General features: G+C 56.7%; 1 protein-coding gene across 3 annotated transcripts; it reads left to right on the top strand.

Moving 5' to 3' along the window:
- The first annotated feature begins 8,564 nt into the window (after positions 1 to 8,564).
- LSM14B (LSM family member 14B) lies at positions 8,565 to 20,365 on the top strand. Of its 3 annotated transcripts, XM_027623095.2 has the most exons (10): positions 8,566 to 8,862; positions 10,568 to 10,731; positions 11,984 to 12,119; positions 12,891 to 13,007; positions 15,061 to 15,228; positions 15,482 to 15,559; positions 15,782 to 15,943; positions 16,348 to 16,498; positions 18,374 to 18,559; positions 19,157 to 20,365. In XM_027623095.2, exons 1-9 carry the CDS (start codon positions 8,736 to 8,738, stop codon positions 18,543 to 18,545), a joined length of 1,275 nt encoding a protein of 424 aa, XP_027478896.1. In that variant the 5' UTR covers positions 8,566 to 8,735; the 3' UTR covers positions 18,546 to 18,559; positions 19,157 to 20,365. The 3 variants fall into 3 exon arrangements, with proteins under 3 accessions (XP_027478897.1, XP_027478896.1, XP_027478899.1); XM_027623096.2 differs by lacking the exon at positions 15,482 to 15,559 and having other exon boundaries at positions 8,565 to 8,862; XM_027623098.2 differs by lacking the exon at positions 12,891 to 13,007.
- The last annotated feature ends 1,514 nt before the right edge of the window (positions 20,366 to 21,879 follow it).

The raw sequence follows: 21,879 nt of genomic DNA on the forward strand, positions 1-21,879 counted from the left end.
ACCCAGGCTTCCCTCACAGGGCTGGCATTCTTGGGGGCTAAGCCAAGGGCATGCAGGTTAGAGATGCGGTGGGGGGTGGGTAGATTAGGGAGGGGTGCAGGATATGTGGGGGGCTGCTCTGCCATTTTCACAGGGTGGCTGGTGGTTGCCGACGGCCTATCTGATTGGATGACATCGGAACAGAGAAGAAGGGAGGGCTGGGCTGTAAGAGGCCCAGAGAACAGCATCCAGGCAGTAGGAACAGCAAGTGAAAGTCCTCCCTGGCATCCTGAGTCCCCCGATCCCAGAGAGGAGCAGACAGCAGGGGGAGTCACGGCTAAGTCCGCAGGAGCAGGTAGGGCCGCTGGTACTTCCAGTGGCCGGGGTCTGGAAGCGGGGGAGACACGTGTGGAATTCAGGGCCCCCCTGGCACCATGGTGCCCCCTGCGTGACTATTACGTGCGTGGACAGCGCCGCTATCCCAGCCTGAGGAGGCAGGTAAGCAGGGGCTCAGGCCCTCGGGAATGAGGATGGGGTCACACCCCAGGTAGGCCCCCAAGACCTGCAGAGGTGACAGCAGAGGTGGGGTGTGGCTGGACAGGCAGGCTGCAGAGCAGAAGAAGGAAGGGATGAGCCCCAGCTGAGCCCCGGGAGCAGCTGCAATGACGGGGCTGGTGTGCCTGCCCCCCCGTTGGAGATCACCCCCCAGGAAGAGCGGCTGGGGCACCCCTGGAGGAGCCCCCACGTGCAGGGGAGACAACCTGCAGCACGAGGAGAGGACTGTGGCCACAGAGCCCAACTGTGAGGGAGGGAGGCTGAGCTGACCACCTGTGGCTGAGGCTCTGACTCAGACTTTGCTGAGAGCAGCTGAGATGGTGGGAGACAGGGGCACCAGGGCCTGGCCCTTTCTGTCCCGTGGGGGGCTCCCCCAGTGGACACTCTTTCCTCGGCTGCTCCCATTGGGTGGGCAGAGACTCGGCCAGGTCGGCATAGTAGCCGACAGCCCCAGCCCAGCCTGACTTCTCCCACCTTCTGCCACAGGAACTACCCCCAATAATCCGCACCATCCCTGTCTCAGCCCCTGCTTCCTGGAGAAACCAGCTGGGACCCTTTGGCTTGGACTTTGTGTGACGACAGGCAGGGCCACTGGGAGGGCTCGTTTATTCACTCAGCAAATATTTGGGGTGCACGCATAACAGCACAGCGGGGACCGTGGCTTCCCGAGCCCAGGTCTGCACTCTGGCTCTGCTGGGATGGTGGGCAACCTCCTCGACTGCCCTTGTCCTCGTCTCCGGTCTGTAAGACTGGCCTAGAGTGTCGCTGCGACCATCAGATGGCCTAGCGCAGCAGACCCAGCGCACACTCGACGATGAATCTCCGCTGTCACGGTTCTCTTTCAAGGGCCCATTTCAAGTTATTGGCCGTACGGGCCTTAGTTTTGTACTCAGACACTAGAATGTGTGGTCTGCGAGTATCAGGGCAGGGGTGGTAACAACAGGCTTGAAGACTCGGAGCAGAAGATCGGGGTTTCTGGGCTGCGTACTGTGTCCCCTGCACTGCATGCCGGCCGGGATGGGAGGCTTCTCCCAGCAGGGGGTCGCCAGTCCTCTCCCAACGCCTACTGTCAGAGAAACCTCTATCTGCTCTGCCCATCTGAACACAGAAGTCTGCCCCTTGAGCAACCACTGGTGGAGAGTGGATGCTTGGTGCCGAGGAACTCGCTTTAGCGGGGAAATGACGCTCATCCCCGGATGGAGCAACGGCACGGCTGGGACACGAACACCCTGTCCCCAGATAACATCAAGCTGGGCCCGGTTCACCTCACACATTGCGGTGGGAATATAAAGTGGTGCAGCCATTCTGGAAAACAGTCTGGCAGTTTCTCACAATGTTAAATATAGAATTACCATATGACCAAGCAATTCTACTCCTAGGTATATACCCGGGAGGGAAAACATATGTCCACGCAAGAACTTGTACACGAATGTCCACAGCAGCATTAGTCATAGTAACCGAGAAGCAGAAACAAACCAAATGTCCATCAGCTGGTGAAGATGTACGTGGCTTTGGGCGGTGGAGTGTTTTTCAGCTGCAAGAAGGAAGTAGTGACAAACGTCGCAACGTGGATAAGACTTGGGAGCATCTCTAAGTTATGCCCAGTAAAAGAAGCCAGTCACGTAGGGTAGGATTTCACTGAAGTGAAATTTCTAGGACAGGCAAACCCGAAGTAGCTGCCTGGGTCTCAGGCGAGAGGAGGGTGTAGAGTGACTACTAGCGGGTAGAGGTTTTGTGTGTGGGGATGCAATGATCCCGAATTATATGGTGATGGCTACACACCTCCAGTATGTTTGCTAAACACCCCTAGACCGTACATTTTAAATGGGCGAATATCTGGTATGTTATATCTCTATAGCATTTTTAAACAAATAAATAAATGAATAAGGCATGAATTCCAGGCCAGCCTGGGGTGGAGAGATCAGATTCCAGAGTGCTCGCCCTGAGCTTCAGCAGTGGGTGCTGAATGCTATTTGTGAAAACACTCTGCCCCCAAACCCAGCAAGAGTCCCAAGGCAAATGTGGCTCTCGTGTCCCAGCGCTTGAGAAAGACAAATATGTATTCACGTATGTCTGCGATTGGCTGGAGGAACAAGATGAGCCACGGGAGATATGTTTCAGGCGTCGACCTCCCTGTCTAGCTGCTGGTACCTGCTGGTACTCTGTCCTGGGAAGCTGACTTCCTGACAGCTCTCTCCCCAGCCCAGCCAACGTGCTGCCCTTTGTCCGCCTGGGTCCCTACAGGCTCCTCATGCACGTTATTTCTTGCCACCCAGTGCGTGAACCCGAGCTCTGCATTCAGGGTGGCTAGGGCCGCAACAGGAGAGACAGTTTATGGTGTTACCACCACAGATCTTAACACAAAGAAGGATGCCCACATGCCTGGCAGAATGCTTTTCACCCGCACACTGGAGCCTTTTCCTGGGCTGTGGGAATGTCTTAGTAGGCGTACGAGGGGCCCTCAGGTTGGCCCGTGGAGCACTGTTAGGGGAGTTCAGGCTGTGGGAGCCTCTGCCACCACTTCTGTTTACATGACTTCATTCTTGGGGCTGCAGCTCTCCCCCGCCGGCACAAAGACAAGTGCCCAGCCTTGGAGTGGACTTGGAGCTGGCATCCTAGGACGTTCCTGGGCAAGCCTGTGCGTTACCATGGCAACTCCCTCGGATGTGTCCTGCATCTTTTGCACGAGGTCAAGAGAGGATAGAGCCCTGAGGAAGTAACTACTTTCCCAAATGCCCAGCTCCAGCCTCAAGGGTGGTCTGTATCTGGGGTACCTTTGAAGGGTGAGCTCCTTGAGCACAAAGGTCGCTTCGGGTCCCTGCCCCCACCCCCCCCCCCCCCCAGGGCTGAGTGCTTCAGGGCAGGGTGTTCAGGTCAGCAGCCCGAGATGCTTATCTGAATCCCAGCCCTGCTACTCGCTGGCTGGGTGGCCCTGGCTGAGCACCTCCCTCAGGCTGGTTGCCTCAGCTCTGCAGGTAGAGTATCACACCTCCCAGGACTGGGGCTGGGGTTAGGGGAGGAGAATGCATGGCCAGGCGGGTAGTGGCACAGGGCACCTCAGTAAACACTGGCTGTTGTGGGCACTTAGTAAAAGCATGGTGGATTGCCCTGGAATAAGGCTCTCAGTATTTATTTTCTTTCCAAGCATAACGGACATGTGCACAAACGCGCTTGGGTCCTGAGTGGTCAGCTCCATGGAGGTCCACAAAGGTAATGCACCTGTGTAACCAGCACTGGTGGCTAGTGCCCAGAAGCCACCCAGGCTCCTTCTAGCCACGAGGCCCCAAGAGACAGCCACCCTAACAGCCCACCTGTGACTGTATGTGTAGGGGATCGGGCCATGTGTTTGTTCTCTGTCTCTCTCTCTCTCTTTCCGCCCTGCCTGTGCAACCGAGGTCGGCTCACCTCACGCTGGGTGCCCCAGAATCTTCCAGCGGGGAACACACTGCCATCAGAGATCCAATCTCCTGCCAGTGGGCCTCGCGGTTTCCGGTTTCACTGTGAAAACGTTCTGGTGCATATCCACTGGGGAGCAGACACACGCACCACCATTGGGTCCTTAGAACTATCTTTTATTGGTAAATAAAAAGTACTGCCGGGGTGCCTGGGTGGGTCAGTCGTTAAGCATCTGCCTTTGACTCAGGTCATGATCCCAGGGTCCTGGAATCGAGCCCCGCATCGGGCTCCCTGCTCCGCGGGAAGCCTGCTTCTCCCTCTCCCACTCCCCCTGCTTGTGTTCCCTCTCCCGCTCTCTCTCTGTCAAATAAATAAATAAAATCTTAAAAAAAAAAAAAAAAAGAACTGCCAAGTGCACGGGGCCCTTATATTCCCCTTCCCTGTTTCCTCGTCCCGTTTCCTCACCCTCAGCCGTGGCCTCGGTGACTCGGTCATGCTTTCCCTTCTTCCCTCGGGAACCACCTGGAGGCAAGGTCCTGGGGGGCGGTAGGCAGCCTGGGCAGATTCCCTGCCCTGGGCTCTCCCGCAGCCCCTGGAAGCTGAGCTGGACAAACAACAAGGGCAAGCTCCCCTCCAGCTGGGCGCTGTGCGGGAACCCGAGCGAGGCCAGCTGTGCAAAGGCTCTTCAGGTGGGGGCTGCACTGTCAGCGGCCCCATCATCTGGCAGGGGAAGGAGGCGCCCACGGGCACGAATGCCTCCCTGTGCCTTCACTCCTCAGCCTCTCAGGTAGGTTCTGGACCCACGCTCACGCTGGGAAGACGAGGTCGCAGATGTTGAGAGAGACCACAGCCAGGAGGCACCGGCTGGGCTCCAGCATTTTTGAGGGGCAGCTCCACTCAGGGATTCCCATCAGCTCTGCTCATCCCCCGTCTAGTGGGACAGGAAAGGTAGCTGCAGCTGCTCACTGGGGTCTGGGTCCCAGTGTCTTTCTTGTATTTCTCTTCTCCAGCCCTGGCTCCCTCACACCAGAGCGCTCAGCTGGGGGGAGGCGGGGGATACAAGCAGAAAAGGGTTTGAAGGTGAGTGGAGAGGCGGAGCAAGGGGCTTCACCTATTGTTGCTCACGGGGTCTCCAGGGAAGACAGCCATGCAGAGCCCTGGGCAGAGGAAATGGATTCCAACAGGATTCGCAGAAATCGGGTTAGGCCGCAGGGAGTATTCCTAGCTATGCAAGAGCAACGAGGCCCCCCTTCCTGTCTTTACTCCCACAGGTGAGCCTTGAACACACCCTCCCTGTGCCCCTCTCCCCACCTACAAGACCTCCTAGTAAGCAAGCAACACCTTCAAAGCCAGCCCTGACTCCCCCACCCAGCCCACCTGTAATCCCTCAGCTCCCTCCCACTCCTGCTATCGGCAGATGGGCAAGGGCTCTCCCAAAGAGGTGAGCACCTGCTCTCTCTTGTGCCAGGACAGCAAGGGATGGGTGAGGTCCTGCCCTGCTGACCTGACTTTTGCTCTGTGGACCAGCTATTATTGATGTTTCTTTGAATCAACTCACCTGTTGTGTTCTGCTCCTGGTAAGCAATAAAACCTACAATTCCAAGGGTCGTGAGGCTCATTCTTGCTCAGGTGGACATTAGAGGCACAATGATATTCTGTGGTGAAGTGCCTCTCCTGCAGCAGAACCTGCCAGACGGGAGTGGAACCCAGGACATTGTCACACGTGTCCTTATTAAGGACCACTTCACTCTCCTCCATACACACAGCAGGTGATTAGTAAGTGGCTCACATTTGCAGTGGAAACCTCGCTAGTCAAGTTTAGGTCCCGCCACAACTGCTCCCCTTCTCAAATCTTTTGCAAGTGCCCTCCACTTTGGGCAAGACACCACAGAATGAATGGTAGAGAAAGCATTCCTGGACCTGTGCACCCCGTATATTTTTAGTCTCTGCCCTGCCCGGGCATTTGCCCCATGGCTATTGTCCTCAGGGAACCACCTACCTGCACACCAAGGTGTCTGGCAAGCTCCGAGAGGTCTCTGGAACTGCACCCCACCCTGGTCCTGAGGCTTCGGCTCTTTTCCCAAGACAGAATCAACTCCTGTTAGTAAAGAGTGCATCCCCACCTCCAACACAGAGAGGCTTGTAGCTCCAAAACCAGGATCTGGGAGGCAGAAAATCTGTGACGTTGGGCAAGTCATATTCCAGACCCAGAAAGTGGGGGGAAGGACGCCTCGGCTGCACAAGGGGGACAATCAGGAGACCTGGGGCGGCAGCTCCTCGGGACAGGTGCACCCCTGGGAAAGGCTGTGCTAAGGGAGAGTCCCATCTCACTTCTAGGAGCAGGACCCCCCATCCCCAGAGATCTCCCCTCGTGGGGCTAGACTAATTCCATGGCTGTGCTGCCCCCATTCTCCTCACCAGTGCAATTTTCCCATGTGCCAAGAATCAATTCTAGAATGTACAGGTACGTCTCGGCAGATGCATTCTGAAGACCTTTCCGCGTTTTCTGCTTCCTTGCTGCTCCCTTTTCTCAAAGCCATTACTGTTCTGGTCCTAGACGTGGCTGGGTGCTGGCAGGAGCCTGTCCCGTCCACAGCTCCTCTGCCCTGTGCGGGGTCTCAGCCCTCCTCTGTGAGAGGAGGGGAGTCAGATGCCTGGTCCGGGTGCTGGGTTATGTTCTCTGCAGTGGCTTTCATTCTTTTGTTCGGCACTCACGGTAAGAAACACATTTTACATCTTTTTTTTTTTCTTAAAGATTTCATTTATTTATTTGACAGAGAGAGAGACAGCGAGAGAGGGAACACACGCAGGGGGAGCGGGAGAGGGAGAAGCAGACTCCCTGCTGAGCAGGGAGCCCGATGCGGGGCTCGATCCCAGGACCCTGGGATCATGACCTGAGCCGAAGGCAGACGCTCAACGACTGAGCCACCCAGGCGCCTCATTTTACATCCTGACCGAGTACCCACGTAAATATTCACACACGTTAGTGACCTAAACACAAAGCAATACTCTCAGTATGAGGGATGCTCTGGTATTTTCCATTTTATCCTGTTTCGTTTTTATAAAATGCTGGTCACCATCCACCAAGTTTCTTCCGTACCGGATCTGATGGGCCGGGTCAAGAGGGAGAGAGAGACAAAAAGCAAGCGCACACGTGCACGCTCGCAGTCGCTGACGGAGCTAAGTGCCGCGCCGGGGCAGTCGGAGGCCCCTCTCGGCCTCACACCCTGGACGCCCAGGACGCCTCCCGGCTGGAGCCGGGCGGGCCAGGCCAGGCGGGGCTTTGAGGCGCTGGTGGCGGGCTGGGATTTATTTTAAGGGACGTGAAGCTACCGCAGGTTTGGGGGAGGGGAGGGATTAAAGGAGAAGATGCGCTCAGCACTTTATATTTAGCGGCTGACGCGCCGGAAGCGCTCGTAACCCGCAGCCGCCACTGCGCCCTGCGCCCAGAGGGCAGGCCCCACCTCCACGTCGCGGTTAGGGACCCCGGCGCCCGCCTTCGCCTCCGGGGTCAGGGATTCTCGGTCCCCCGCCTCCACGTCGCGGGCAGGGACCCCGAACCCCACCTCCACGCCGCCGCTAGGGACCCCAGCGCCAGCACCCCCTCTTCTCTCAGCGGGGTAGGGACTCCTGGCCCTCCGCCCCTACCTCCAGGACAGGGAACCCGAACCCCGCCTTCGCTCGGCGGGACAGGGACTCCCGGCCCCCCCCCGCGCCTCCATGCCGCGGTTAGGGACCCCGGCCCCAGCACCTCATCTTTACCCAGCGGGATGGGAACTCCCGGCCCCCCCGCCTGCACCTCGCGGGACAGGGACCCTGAACCCCGCAATCACCTCCTGGGACACGGACCCCGAACACCGCCTCCACGTCGCGGACAGGGACCCCCAAACCCCGCCTTCGCTCGGCGGGGCAGGGACTCCCGGCCCCCCCGCCTCCACGCTGCGTTTAGGGACCCCGGCCTCAGCACCTCGCCTTCAGTCAGCGGGATAGGGACTCCCGGCTCCCCGCCTGAACCTCGCGGGACGGGGACCTCGAACCCCGCCTCCACGTCGCGGTTAGGGACCCCGGCCCTCGCCTTCCTCCCCGGGGCAGGGACTCCGGCCCGCGGGTGCTGGAGAAGGGGCGGGGCGCATCCCAGCCGGGCGGCCTTCCAGCCCAGAGCAGGGGAAGCTGTCCTGGTCTCTTCCACAGAGGGAGCGCCTAGCTGGGGATACACGGCTCGCAGGCCCGCTGCACAGCGACCAGGGCAAGGCCAACGCGCTCCGCCCCCCAATCCCGCCCCTTTGCTCACCGGCCCCGCCCAGCCGGCACGCGCACGCGCGATCCGCCCCTCCCGATTCCCACCCCTTTCCCCCCTCACCCCCCTCGACCCCGGAGCCTGCCTGCCGGGTCTCGTGCTCCCACCCCGCGCGGGGCCCGCCGGGAGTTGGCTGAGGAGGGGGCGGAGAGCCAGGGAAAGCCCGCCCGGGCCCGCGGCGCTGGTTGCGCAGGCGTAGAGCGCGGGGCCCGCCCCTAGGCCAGCGGCGCGGCCATATTTAAAGGGAGGCCGGGGCGGCGAGCCAATGGGTGCCGAGCGTGCGGGGGCGGGGCGTGGCGGCGCGAGGCCCCGGATGTGGCTGCTGCGGCCCCTCCTCCCCCTCGCTCCCCTCAGAGCCCCTGGCCGCGCGCCGTCGCTCGCTCGCTGGTCCCAGCGCAGGCCCGTCGGGCGGCGGTGAGGAGGCGCCGAGGCGGAGGAGCGGGCGGCGGCGGCGGCGAGGCGACCGCGCGGAGGCGAGCGGGCCAGGCCCAGCCGGGCGGCCGCCGCCATGAGCGGCTCCTCGGGCACCCCGTACCTGGGCAGCAAGATCAGCCTCATCTCCAAGGCGCAGATCCGCTACGAGGGCATCCTCTACACCATCGACACGGACAACTCCACCGTGGCGCTCGCCAAAGGTAGCGGCCCCGCGGCCGCCCCAACCGCCCCGGCCCCCGCCCGCCAACAGCCCGCGGCCGCCCCCCGCCCCTCGCGGCGCCCCCCGCCCGCCTCCCCACCCCCGCGGGGCCCGGGCCCGGCAGCGGCTCATTGTGCGCGGCCGGCCCGCCCAGCCTGAGGGAGGGGAGGGGAGGGGAGGGGAGGGGAGGGGAGGGGAGGGGAGGTGGGGGCGGGTCCGGCTCCGGCTCCCGCCGCGCCGCCCCCTCCCCCGCGCAGCCCACCTCTGCAGGTGGGGGGCCGGTGTCGCCGGGCGCGCGCGGAGAGCGGGGTGCCTGCGGAGGAGGGGCGGGGCGGGGGGCCCGGGGCCTCCCCAGAACCCTACTCCTGCGAGCCCTTCTGGAACCTATTAAGCAGCTGGGGCCTTGAGCCTGAACAAATACCACGTCCTAATGGAACCTCCTGCCGGGATGGGGGCAGCGGCCGGCGGCTGGGTGCCGCCGCTTAGAACGCTCTCTTGCCCTGATGCAGACGTTGTGGCCGCGCCGACGCCTCCGGGAGACTTAGGAGCGGAAAGGTGTACTGTGGCTCTAGAGGAGTCCAGAATCTTTTCCCCGCTTCTTGAGGCAGGAGGTGGCTCCAAAGTTTCTTTGTCTCCATGCTCCAGGGAAGATGGCGAGTGTCGTTCCCTTGCCTCTTAGAGAGAGGTGATGAACACAGCCAGGTCTGCAGGAAGCCTGTCTGTTCGACGGGTCTTGCTAGGCCTTTAAGGATCGGGGCTCAGCTTCCACGCTTGTTTTGTCGGAGCGAGCTCTAGGCCTTCAGGACGCCGTCCTTCCAAACTCTGGGAGTATCTCCTAAAGCGTAGCGCTCCCAAGTTCTGGGGCAGACCGTTTGCACTGCTCCAGGGGCGAATTCGGGGTTGCAGACAAGGGTATGTGCTGACGTGTACTCTTGGCACTCGAGTGTGTGTGACATGAGATCCCCACTGGAGAAACTGAGGTCCAGAGTCTCTGTCCTTGGCAGCAGTTGTGCTCATGTTAGGTAGAGGCTGCTTCAAGCCCAGCTCTGCCCCAGAGACCGAAGAGGGACAGACTTGGAGAGACTTTAATCTCTGCTGGTAAGGGTCCACAACCCCGAGAAGGCCTTCGGGCACACACAAGCTGGTGCTGTGGGTCCAGGTTCTGGGCCCGCTCCTGCCCGTGTTTCTGTAATAGCTCCTCCCCAGGCAGGTTGTGGGAGGGTGAGGGTAACAAGCTCCAGGCTTCTCTCCTAGCAAAACAACTCCCTCCTAGCAAAACAAACTCCCAGGGGTGACGACGTGGGGTGAGGCTTCAGGCAAAAAGCAGCTGTCGGGCTGCTTAATCTTTGAAGTCAGGTGTAAACAGGGGTGCTCTGCAAAGCCGACCTGGTTTGCTGGGGACACTGGGCTTCCCGTGTTCACACTTGAGAATGTTAAATTTCACGGGATCGTCAGGCTCGGATGTCGTTAACCTGTCTTTGTGACCTAGAACCTTTTGGAGCATTGCCAACTGGGGTCTTGTAGGTGTTGGCCATTGGAAATTGGGGGGTGTAGGGTAGTTGTCGGAAGGTGAACGAGTGCTCTGCTGTGGATGGTGTGCGGGGCAGGGCCGGTCGTGGAAGGCTTGAGAGCAGCAGTGGAGAGGGTGGATGGAACGCCCTTGGCCGAGGACAATAACCTAACGGTTCTTTCTTTCAACTCCAAAGTGAGGTCTTTTGGTACTGAAGACCGTCCCACAGATAGGCCGGCCCCCCCAAGAGAGGAAATCTATGAGTACATCATTTTCCGGGGAAGCGATATCAAAGATATTACTGTGTGTGAACCTCCGAAAGCTCAGCACACACTCCCTCAGGATCCTGCTATTGTTCAAGTAAGTGTGTTGCCCTGCTTTGCTGTGGCACGGTTTCTGAGAGGCTCTGGTTTCCAAATGGAACTTGGTGTCATCTGTTTGGCGGGAGCGCTCAACTCGAGGAATAGCCTTTTAGTGAAAAGTGGTTTAATTTCTGTCTAGGCCATGGTGTTCCTACGAAATGTCTTAATCTCAGCATGCGGTAGTGTGTGCTGTGGAGTGAGACTCTCTGTGTGAGAAGGGGGTGGTGGTCTAGTCTTGTCCGGGGTGTTTGGGGAATTCTGTTTGTTTTCACATTTGGGTTGGGACAGCAGGACTTGCTCTCTTGACACTGTCTAGATTTTAAATTCCAGTGTTGTGGGACAGTGAATTTGCAATTCTTAGACCATACACCTGCTTGCTGTGTTAAGGCATAACTTTTTTAAAATTTTTGTTTATTTTTTAAAGATCTTATTTATTTGGGAGAGAGCACGAGGGAGGAGGGTGGGCAATGGGGAGAGGGAGAAGAAGACACCCCAATGAACAGGGAGCCAGATGCGGGACAGATCCCAGGACCCAGAGATCATGACCTGAGCCGAAGGCAGTTGCTTAACTGAGTGAGCCACCCAGGTGCTCCCATTAAGGCATAATTTGCCTAGGATTACCAGGGAGCCTCAGTTAATATTCTCTTGATTTAAAACTTAAAGATTCCCTGGCTCCTCTGAGGTTCATACTATGGGAGGTGCTCCCTGGAAGATAGGAGCATGTGTGGGGGATTCTGGGACGTGTGGAGGAGTCCCAGGCCAGACTTAGGAGAGGTTTGCAGCGAGAGTTCTCAGGGACTTCGGAAGAGGCAAGTACCTGAGCCAGGCCTCGAGGGACAAAGGGGCCTTTTGGAAGCAATAGGCAGCAGTGTCCCTGAAGGTGTGGGGACCAGAGAAAGGGTGCTTGTCTGGGAACCTCACGGCTGTGCTCCCGTGTGTTGGAACAGGGCCAAATCGAGGATGGCACACCCACACAGAGGCTTAACTGCTTGATGACAGTGAGGCGTCATTACAGGGTTTGAGTTAGGGGAAATTGAGGTTCGGGTACCTGGACAGGCAGTGCTGGGTATGGAATGTGGGAAAGGCAGCTTTGAGCTTCCTTAGATCATCCTGGAAACGTAACCTGCACCCCCCAGCCTCCAGGAATACAAGCTGACAAATCAGGCTGCCTTTCTCTGTCTGAGCAGTGCTTTCCAGGCGGGTAATGGGAGGGCCTTGTGCTGCTCTCATTTGTGTGTCTCGTTGCTCAGTCTTCCTTGGGCTCGGGCTCGGCCTCCTCCTTCCAGCCACACGTGCCTTACAGCCCCTTCAGAGGGATGCCACCCTACAGCCAGCTGGCTGCCAGCTCTCTGCTTAGCCAGCAGTATGCCGCTTCCTTGGGCCTAGGTGAGTAACCTGGTTTCTATCTGGTAAACTGCTGGTACTGTGACCTCCAGGAAGCGGGGCCACAGACCCTGATAGTGGGGACACTGTTCTTGTGATATTCAGTTTGTATCACATGCTTAGTGCATTACTCAGTGCAATTTCAACTAGTTAGAATGCTTAATAATTAATTGAGAGTGAAAGAGTCTGAATTTTGGAACAGATGAATCAAATCAAAATTTATTTGAAATGTCGGTCTGGGTGTAAGTCATGATACATTTGCTTTCAATAAGAAACAAGTGTTATGTGCGATCACAGATGAGTTCTAACTATTGGCGCGTCTGTAAACCTGTAAATACGAAAGTTGAATCAACATCTTATCTATTGTAATCGTTTGTCATTGCTTTGCTCAAAAGTTATTTCCCCAAAGGTGAACTAACTCTGGAACGAGGTTCTCTTCCGCACGTGTAGAGTGAGAGTCTACCTGGCCCTGGAAGCAGCTTTGCAATGTGTTCAAACCCTGGAGTTGGCAGGCTCCTATTCAAGCGTAGGGCTGTGAGCAGGCCCTGCAGACCGGTTCCTAGGTCACTTTTTAATCAACTTGTCTTGATTGCTGCTCCTAGTGTGGGTGCCCTTGTCAGCCTGGCTCACTGTGTTTCTAGAGTAGGTTTGTGTGAGCCACTGCCCTACGAGGGACTGCTTGGCTCCTTCCAAGCTTGCTAGACACAGGACGAGTGTCTCGTTACTCATTTGTGTACTTTCTCTTTTGCTCTTGTCTCCTCTGTCTTCTTTTAGAGAAGCTGGTGAGCCCTCCAGCCTCGGCCGCAGCTTCCAGCCCTAGTTCCTCTCCATCTCCACAGCCCGCCTCAGAGCTTGACATGTCCTCAGAGCCACATCAGCTCACTTCCAAGGGTAACCGCAGTTTGGGAGAGCTGCATGCTGTCTTGCCATCCTGAGAACAAGGGGGTAAACCAGTAGCCCAGAGTGACAGTAGCTGTAGCCAAGTCCGCGGGTCAATTAAGCTGTTCCCATTCGATTCAATACGTAGTCACGATTTATTAATGAACTCCCAGAGTTTTAAAGAAGGGATTGGAAAGAATTGACCAAGCACTTGTTCACTCTCCCTGGGCCCAGGGTCACTTTTGACCAATACTGAGACTACCAAACATGGGAACTTGTCCTCTGTACAGAAAGCCTTTCCCTGGGGTTTCTGCTGGTCCCAGATGTGTTCTAGATTGCTGGGTGAGACCGCAGGAGAGCGTCTCTAAGAAATTCATGTGTTGTTCTGGGATCTCTGTGCCACATTTGTCAGTCATCCCAGGGGCCTCAGGTGTCTTTATAATGTGAAGCCCCTTTAAAATTGGGAGACTGGCTCGAGCTGTTGACCAGGTGGGTGGTGTGGGCCCAATGACAGCTTGTTAATGCTGGTGTGTACCACCTGTCTCAGCTGTGCTGTGGCACCTCTTGGGGCTTCTTGACCTTTCCTGATGTTCTCATTGGAGAGGTGAGATTCATGTGCCTGACTGAGAGCACAGGAGCTCTGCCCTCACCACTGCAGAGGCTGGGTCCAAGATCGCACCTGGAGCTTCCACTGTGGCACACAACTACTGTCAGTCTGTTATTTTGCACGTGTCGCTTTCTGCTCCTGCGTGGATGCCGGTGTGTCCAAGTTGTAGAAGCAGTAATGTGTTTTCCCAGTTAAAACTTAAACAGTTCATCTTTCTTTGGATCGTTTGCATGGAATTGCTACTAAGGCAAGATGGTTTAACTGGTTTGGTTTTTATCAAAAGCAAAGGAGCCTGAGAGTCTTGCCCCCTCAAGTTAGAGTGTGACAGGAGCAATCTGGCTGCGTCTCTGGGAAGGCCCTGCTGGGCCCGGTGGCAGGCCGGGGAGGGTGCTCTAGCATGATGCCTGTTGAGTGCGCCTGCGGGTGCCAGGATGCAAGGCCAGGAGTAGCTTCTGTGCTGGTCATAAGGGATTTTTCACAGTCATTGCCTTAGTGTCTGTGCCACATGGACAGTAAGAAAGGTGAAAGAGCCAGTCTTGACATGTGACGGGCTGCCTCTCATAGTTACATCTGCGGTTAGGGCTCAGTTTTTCTGTGTCAAAGCTCTGGACCTCCACCCAGCACCGCCCCCCCCGCCCCCCCCCCCCCCCCCCCCCGCCACTTAGACTGTGCAGGGAGGGGAGGAGAGGAGATGGGCCAGTGTGGGTGGCATGTCCCCTCCCTTTCCCTGCCTCAGAGGACACCTTGGGAGCTGAGACCTCCTCCAAGGCTTGGCTTCTGAGCTCGCAGCTGCTGTGCCCAGGGCTGGGGGCTGCAGTGTTGTAGGAACAGACTTCACGCGGCCCGCCTCCAGGGCCAGCCTGGGAGCCTTCGTTTCTTCCGGATGTGTTACTTTTCTGTAGTCGGCTTTTATTACAGCACCCTTTTCGATGTCATTCCTCAAGCAGACACAACAGTGTTCTAGAATTTAAAGAGTGATCACTGTATTTACTACAAGATCCTGGACTGGGATGGTTCTTGTCCAGCGTGGACTGGAACGAAATAAATTCTCAGACCGTGAATTTGCCAGCATCTTGGAACCCATGGAGCCCCCTTGGGGTTAGAGCTTCTGTGGTTTTTGGAAAGCTTTGTTTGTTTGTTTGTTTATTTTCTGTGTCCCCCTCCCCACTCTGGAAAGCTGTTTCTGAACCACCTGGGAGGTGTTCATTTTTGGCAGAGTGTTTTTCTCTCCTCGGTGTTCCCTAGCTTGGGGATCCTGGGGCTCAGGGCTCCCGGATGAACTGGCCTTGTTACCACCTGGCTAGACAAGTGGGGGTGGTCTGGGAGGTTTGGTGGGGATTGGGAGAGTCTCGAGGCGGTAACCTTCAACTGCCTGGCATGACACCCAGAAGGAATGGCTGGAGGGGCATGAGGTTCTCTCCTCTCTGGTTTTAAGCCCTCCTTCCCCTCCCACCTCAGGAGCTGGTTTTCCATCCGTCCCAGTCGGCAAGAGCCCCATGGTGGAGCAGGCTGTCCAGACTGGTTCTGTTGATAACCTGAACGCCAAAAAGCTGTTACCTGGCAAGGGCCCAGCGGGGATGCAGCTCAACGGGCGCCCCGCCCCGCCAAGCAGCAAGACCAGCAGCGGTACTAGAACACTTCGTTCTCTGGAGTTTGCTTCATGTTCTCAGGGCGGCATGCTGCTTCCTGGGGTTCTTTTTCTTTTTCTCTTTTTTTTTTTTTTTTCCATTAAAAAGCACTGATCCCTGCCCCCACCCTAAACACCATGTGCTTGGCAGGGCCCCCCTTGCCGCATGTCCCCCGCGGGGGCGCCCCCCTGCTTCACTGCTGGGCTCTGCTTCCCTAGGCGCTTGCCTTACTCTTACCTTTTGCGCCTTAGATGTAGTTCAGCCGGCAGCTGTGCAAAGTCAAGGGCAGGTGAATGACGAGAACAGAAGACCTCAGAGGAGGAGATCAGGTAACAGCTGTTGCCACTTGAGTTCTTGAGTTCTGGGGAGCCTCGAACTGTCCAGATGTGCTCTGCTTGCCCCTCCCCGCCTTGTCTCTGTGGGTGACGGTTTTAGGGAGTACTGGGGCTCAGTGTCTGTTTCTGTGTGCTCTGTTTCCTCCTTGTCATCCTCCATCTCACTGAGTAATGTCAGGTTGGTGGCTTACCAGCCATGGCTTTCCTTTCTTACAGGGAACAGACGAACAAGGAATCGCTCCAGAGGGCAAAACCGCCCGACTAATGTCAAAGAAAACACAATCAAGTTTGAAGGCGACTTTGATTTTGAGAGCGCCAATGCCCAGTTCAACAGAGAGGAGCTGGACAAAGAGTTTAAGAAGAAACTGAATTTTAAAGGTGTTTGTCGTTATTCGGAAATTGCCCTCTCTGCCAAGGAGTATCTGTAGAAGCAGGTCAAGGAAGGACGGGCGGGGGGGGAGGGGGTGGGCAGTTGGGCCAGTGGCCGGTGTGGAAGCAGCGCCCCCTAAGCAGTTCCTGAATGAGGAGGAGCCTTGGGGCCCTGTGCAAACTGCTCGGGAGTTTGTGTGCCTGGCTCATGCTGGGTGGCAGAGGAGGAGCAGACCACGTGGCCCCAGGGTGGACAGGACTGGTTAGGATTCAAGGAGGGGGTTCCACTAACACTGAAGACCCCCCCCGCAGCACTTCTGAGGCTGGAGGACAGCTGCCAAGAGGGCCCACTCTGGTAGAGGCGGTGCTTGGTTTGCTTCTTGGCATATCCCGGTGTGTTCTTCTCCACACAGACGACAGAGCTGAGAAGGGGGACGAGAAGGACCCAGCAGTGGTGACCCAGAGTGATGAGGCTCCTGCGGAGGAAGACCACCTGGGGCCCAACTGCTACTATGACAAGTCCAAGTCCTTCTTTGACAACATCTCCTCTGAGCTCAAGACCAGGTCAGGGGCTGGGAGGGCACTGGGCTCGGGGCTCCTGAGGCCTGGATGAGCTGGCAGGCCCAGACCCTCATTCTGCCTCGGACCTCCTGAGACCAGGGCATGCTCTCTTTGAAGACCAGCCTGAGCCCTAAGTTCAGGCTCAATCTAGGATCCTACTCACGTTTTTGCTACGTGGGTACATCGGGCCTAGTGGCGCCAGCAGGTGGCAATGTGGAAACCCCCAGCAGTCACAGGCACCTGAGGGGTCTGACCAAGGTCCAGCCCTGACTTCCGTCTTGGCTTTGTGGCCCCTTTGTCCATTAAGGCTGGGCTGGGCACTACCCTCCGAAGCTGAGCAGCTGCATCGTTCAGTTCCACAGCACCTCGGCCTGGCCCGCTCCTGGGTCCCCGTGGACTCTGGGGGCCTGAGGCCCTTGCTACTCGCAGCAGCTGGCCCGTGTTCAGTTTGGGGTGTTCTTTCATCTGACTCCTGGCAGCTGGGGACCCTGTCGTGCATTTTTAGTGCCTCGCAGCTGGTGCTCACGTGCTGCCGTGTGAACAAGCTGGACGATAAGTGGAGTCTGTAGAGTGGGCACAGCTTGGAAATCCAGACGCATTCGTTCCGCACTAGGAGTGCCAGACATTGCTGGGTGTCAAGGGCACAGCACGGAGCAAGCTGGGAGTTCCTGCTTGCCCACGTCTCTATTCTGGCAGGGGAAGAAAACGATAAAAACGTGCACATCCAGGATGGAAGTGCTTCCGGGAACGGGACCGGGGGAGGCCGGGCAGTGGGAGCGTAAAGGTAAATTGAGTGTGTAGGTCTCACACCATGTGGTGTTTGGGAGTCAGCGTGTAGGGGAATGAAGGAAGCTTCTGCAGACAGGCTGCTGGGGGGCAAGGCAGGCAGTATGCATCTGCCACGGGCTGGAGCAGAGTCCAGGAGAGTCGGCCTGGGATGAAGGGGGATGTGTGCGTGTGGGGCTTAGTAGTAGGTCACAGTGACGACCAGCTCATGTGCTGAGAGCCATGGGCAGCTGTCAGGGTCGGAGCCAAGGAACTATGCCATCTGACACCTCAGCTGTTTCTGTTGAACATGCTGAAGGTGGGCAAGCGTGAGGCTGGGTGGCCCATCTGGAGGCTTTCGCAGTAGTCTGGGTGTTTGGGAATAGGGTGGAAAGTGGTGGGTAGAGGAGAGAGCTTGGCTTGTGAGTGCACTTTGAAGGGGGAGCAGACAGGGTTTGCTGACTGGATGTGGGGAGAACCGGCACAACTCTCTGGGTGGTTGGCCTGGGCAGCTGAAGGGTGCAGCTGCTGGTTCTTTTAAGTGAGGCCTGTGGGGGCCGTAGAACAGAAGCTCAGTGCTGGGTGTGTGGCCTGTGAGCTGCCTGTGAACAGACTTGGGGGTTCTCCCCTGCGCTACAGAGGTGGGTGTTGGCAGCATCCTCAGTATGAAGGGTGCTGGGGCAGCGTGCATGTCCCCACTCCTCCCAGAGCATTAGCATCACATTCTTGGAGACCCTGTTCCATCCAGCCCAAGCCCCTCTTCACATCCTAAAAACTTGTCTGAAGGGGTCCATGGTCTGCTCCGGGTCTTGGAACCCACATGGGCACTGCCTAGTGTCACGTGCTCGCCTTTGTTGATAAAGGCGTGAGAGTTGATGCTGAGCAGCCTAGCCCAGTGAGAAACAGACCTGGTTGGAGATGTGGCTGGGAGCACCTGCGGTGTTGGCTCTCTGGCTACAGGGTCGGGACTGGGTCACCCCCCTGCTGGCTCCAGCAGCAGTCACTCCCTGCCTGGTTTTCCTTCCTCCTGTGCTATGTGAGGCTGGGGCCTGGCTCAGAAAGTGGTGAGCAGGTCCTGCTGCCTTTGGCCTCATGCACCTATCTGTGCTTCAGTTCCAGGCGGACTACATGGGCTGAGGAACGGAAGCTCAACACAGAGACCTTTGGGGTGTCAGGAAGGTTTCTTCGTGGCCGTAGCTTCAGGGGTGGATTTCGAGGGGGCAGGGGCAACGGTACAACCCGCCGCAACCCAACCTCCCACAGAGCTGGGACTGGCAGGGTGTAAGGATGCAGCCCGAGGTGAGTGAGGGAAGGAAGCTTCTGGGTCCTCTGGTGGGAGGGCGTTGGGGTGGGAGGGCCTGATAACCAGCCTCTGCAGGAAGAGCTTAGGAGCTGGAGACGGCTGGCTCTGGTTTCCAGTAAGAGGGGAAGCCTCCAGGAATCCAGGCCAAGATGAGGGCCCGGACCCTCCCAGTCACACGCAGGTGGCTCCTGGGGAGGGCAGGCCCTGGCGTTCTCAGTGTGGTCAGCAAGAACAGCTTGGCCCAAGCCAGCCTCCCCGCCCCGGCCTGCAGGGACTCTGAGACTACATCAGCAAGGTCCCGGTGACTTGTGTCCCGTGGGTCTGGGCGGTGAATGGGTTGCAGGTGTGCCTGGTGCTGACCTGCCCCAGCCAGGTGGGCCCTGGGGCTTCTTCCCTGTCCCCCGTGTGTACAGAGATGATTTCCATCGTTGGTTGTGATTGCAAAGTCTGGGGAGCCTGGGCCTGATTGAAGTGTGAGGGGGGCTGAGCATCCCTGTTCTCCCTGGGAAGTGTGTGTGCCTGGCTCATGCTGGGTGGCAGCCTGGCGGAACGTGCTGAGCGTACTCACTTGGTGTCCTGTCCCCTTCTTGCAGGCGCCTGTGGAAGTCGCACCGAAACAAAGCTGTGTCTGAGGATATTGGAAAACGCTGCACTTACTGGGAAGACGTGGGTCACTTTGTTTACTGAGTTTGGAAAATTCCCGTACTACTACTTATGTTTTGGACTTAACTGAACTTGGACGTGGTCTGAGTTAGAACCACTTGTTTTGGGGGAAGTATTTGTGGGTAACCTCTTTGAGGTATCTTGGCCTGTCTTTCCTCTTTAGTTGCGCACAGCCTAATTCTAAGGTTTTGGTATTTTGGAAGGTTTCTAGAGCAAAAGCTTGATCCTCACTTGTGGCTTGTTTTTTGTGACAGCTTTGACTTTTTTAAAGTGGAACCAAATTTCATTTGGCCAGTGTGGCAGCCAAGCTTCTCTATAACCCAGCTGGCCTCTGGTGCTGCTGGCCTGACACCCCCGTGGGCACAGGTGGGGTCTCAGGAGCCAGGCAGGGCCAGCATGGGAGTGTGTGTGTATGGGGGTGGGCCTTAGGGCAGGGAAAGTGGGGTGTCCCACGGATCATGTTGTATAAGCAAACCACACAACCCTTACATCCAGTGGCGATGTCAAGGTTGAGGGCTGGTGGGGGTGGGGGGGGAGGCGGGGCAGGGAAGAGGGAGAATCCTGGAGGCTTAGGAAGGGGTCCTGAACATGAGCTAGGAACTGTCGCTCAGAGCCTGACTTCCATAGGAACCAGGGTTGGGGGCCAAAGCCCAGGGCAAGCCCCCCTGTGGGGTACTGTCCTTCCTGCCCTGCCCCTGCCATCCTCAGACCCAGGCCAGTCAGTGTTGGACTCTGGCCACTGTTCAGTGTCTCATCCACTTGGAAATGAGCCAGTCTTTTTTGCAAGGTCAGTTGACCAAGAACATATTTCTTCTCAATTGTAAATAGTTGTGTTTTTGTTTTACCGTGGGTGGAGGGTGGGTGGGGAATATAAATTTGTTGCATGAGTAAATGGGTCAGACCTTTAGTGTAAGCATGCGCCCTTCTGCTGGAGAGGGCATTGTGTTGAACATAAGCACCTTGGTAACTAAACCCCTTTAAATAGCTATAAAGGTTTTAGTTCTGTATTGATTCAGTTACTGTAAAAGCTTGGGTTTATTTTTCTAGGACTTAATGGCTAAGAATTAGAACATAGCAATGGGCTGCTCTGTTGGAGTAATGTAAATTGTAATTATAAATAAACATGCAAACCTTTAAAACTTTTTTTCTTCACTGCTCTGAAAGTAAATAGTTCTGTTGATTCTGCTGCCTGAGTCACCTCATGTCTGACACGCCCGTCCTGGGGCATGTTCCGGCCTCAGGCTGGTAGGATCCTGGGGGACATCTGTTCGAGTGAGACTGCCCTGGCTGCTCTGGAGAAAGGGCATGGGTCAGCCCAACTTCACAGCGGGCCACCTCCCTGGAATGAGTGGCTCTGCTTTCCAGACACTTGGGACACAAACTAGTTTTAAAAAATTCAGTTCACAGATAAACCTGCTTCAGAAGTGGTCCCTTTGTTGCTTTCCTACAACCTCCAAGCTCCCCAGAGCTTGTGCATCTTTGGTACCGTCAGGCCTGTTACGGGCCTGGACCCCAGCACCAGTACCATGCATGAAAGCAGCCCATTTCGCCGTCGTGGGTTTGGCTGACTCTGAAAGCAGTGTCAGACGACATAAGGCCCATCCCGTCCGTGTCGCCTCTCCCTCCGCGCCTACCCAGAGCAGGACCAGGCAGCAGGGGAGTCAGCCTGCAACATCAGGGCCCCATTGTCACTTTCAAAATTTCAACAAATTCTTGGCAACCTTCCTTTGCGGGGGTGGGTACAGCAAGGCACATCCGTGGCCAAGAAGAAATGAAAATGTTTTATAGCGTACGTGCTAGATGCAGGTAGCCGGGGCGCTGATTCTAAACTAGGTAGGTGACTCAGCAGTGGCACTAGACAGGTATTTCTGCTAGCAAATCTAAATATAGTCAAGTCAGATTACCACTATGACTAACTTTGCTATTAAAATTTTAAACTGACATTTTAATAATCACATATTTTATGGTGAACTTAAAATCCACCTGGGCCTTTTTATTCCTTTTTAGAAGATAGAATGTGTACGCGCCATTCAGTGAGAACTCAGCAAGAGAAGCTACAGACTGAGTGGGAAGCAGAGCCCTTTGTGCCACGTCCTCGGGGCACAGGGAGACAGAAGGGGATTCCGTCAGCAGGCCTGGTAGCAGAGCCTCCCGTGAAGCAGCAAAGCTGCGGGCGAAGGGGGTTAAGAGTCCCCTGTGGAGACCTAGCTGAGGGCCAGGACTGAGGCTGAACGAAAGCAGGGCAGCCACTGGCTAGAGCGAGAGTGAGCAGGGGGCCGTCAGCACCAGGAATCTTGCAGGAGAGGACGGCGATGTTAAGACTTGATCTACTACAAACCGGAAATACAGGACTTGTTCACAGCAGCTGCTCTGCAGAATTTTGCATTCAAACACTTAATTGAGTGCTGCTCGTGCTTGTGTCCTTCATGTTCTGTGTGAATTAGGAACTTGCGTGAGCGTCTATAAGGAACAAGGTCGGTCTGGTTAGAACCTCTAAAGGAGGGAAACGGGAGTTTTCTGTGTCCATGTGAAGTGCTACGCGCCTCCGTCTACAGAAGCCATCACACTCTGCATGCCCTTGTAGAGTGGCTTGGACTCACAAACCAGTAAGGTGGACACGCCCTGCCCGCCACCAGTGGCTAGTCTCAGAGCC

This window comes from Zalophus californianus, chromosome 8 (genome assembly GCF_009762305.2).
Source record: "Zalophus californianus isolate mZalCal1 chromosome 8, mZalCal1.pri.v2, whole genome shotgun sequence".
In the NCBI taxonomy this organism is placed as follows: Eukaryota; Metazoa; Chordata; class Mammalia; order Carnivora; family Otariidae; genus Zalophus; species Zalophus californianus.

Coding starts and splice junctions, on each gene's coding strand:
- LSM14B (XM_027623095.2), top strand. CDS start 8,736: ATGAGCGGCTCCTCGGGCACCCCGTACCTGGGCAGCAAGATCAGCCTC. Junction 15,229..15,481: donor AAGCAGCAAGACCAGCAGCG/GTACTAGAACAC, acceptor TTTGCGCCTTAG/ATGTAGTTCAGCCGGCAGCT. Junction 15,560..15,781: donor ACCTCAGAGGAGGAGATCAG/GTAACAGCTGTT, acceptor CCTTTCTTACAG/GGAACAGACGAACAAGGAAT.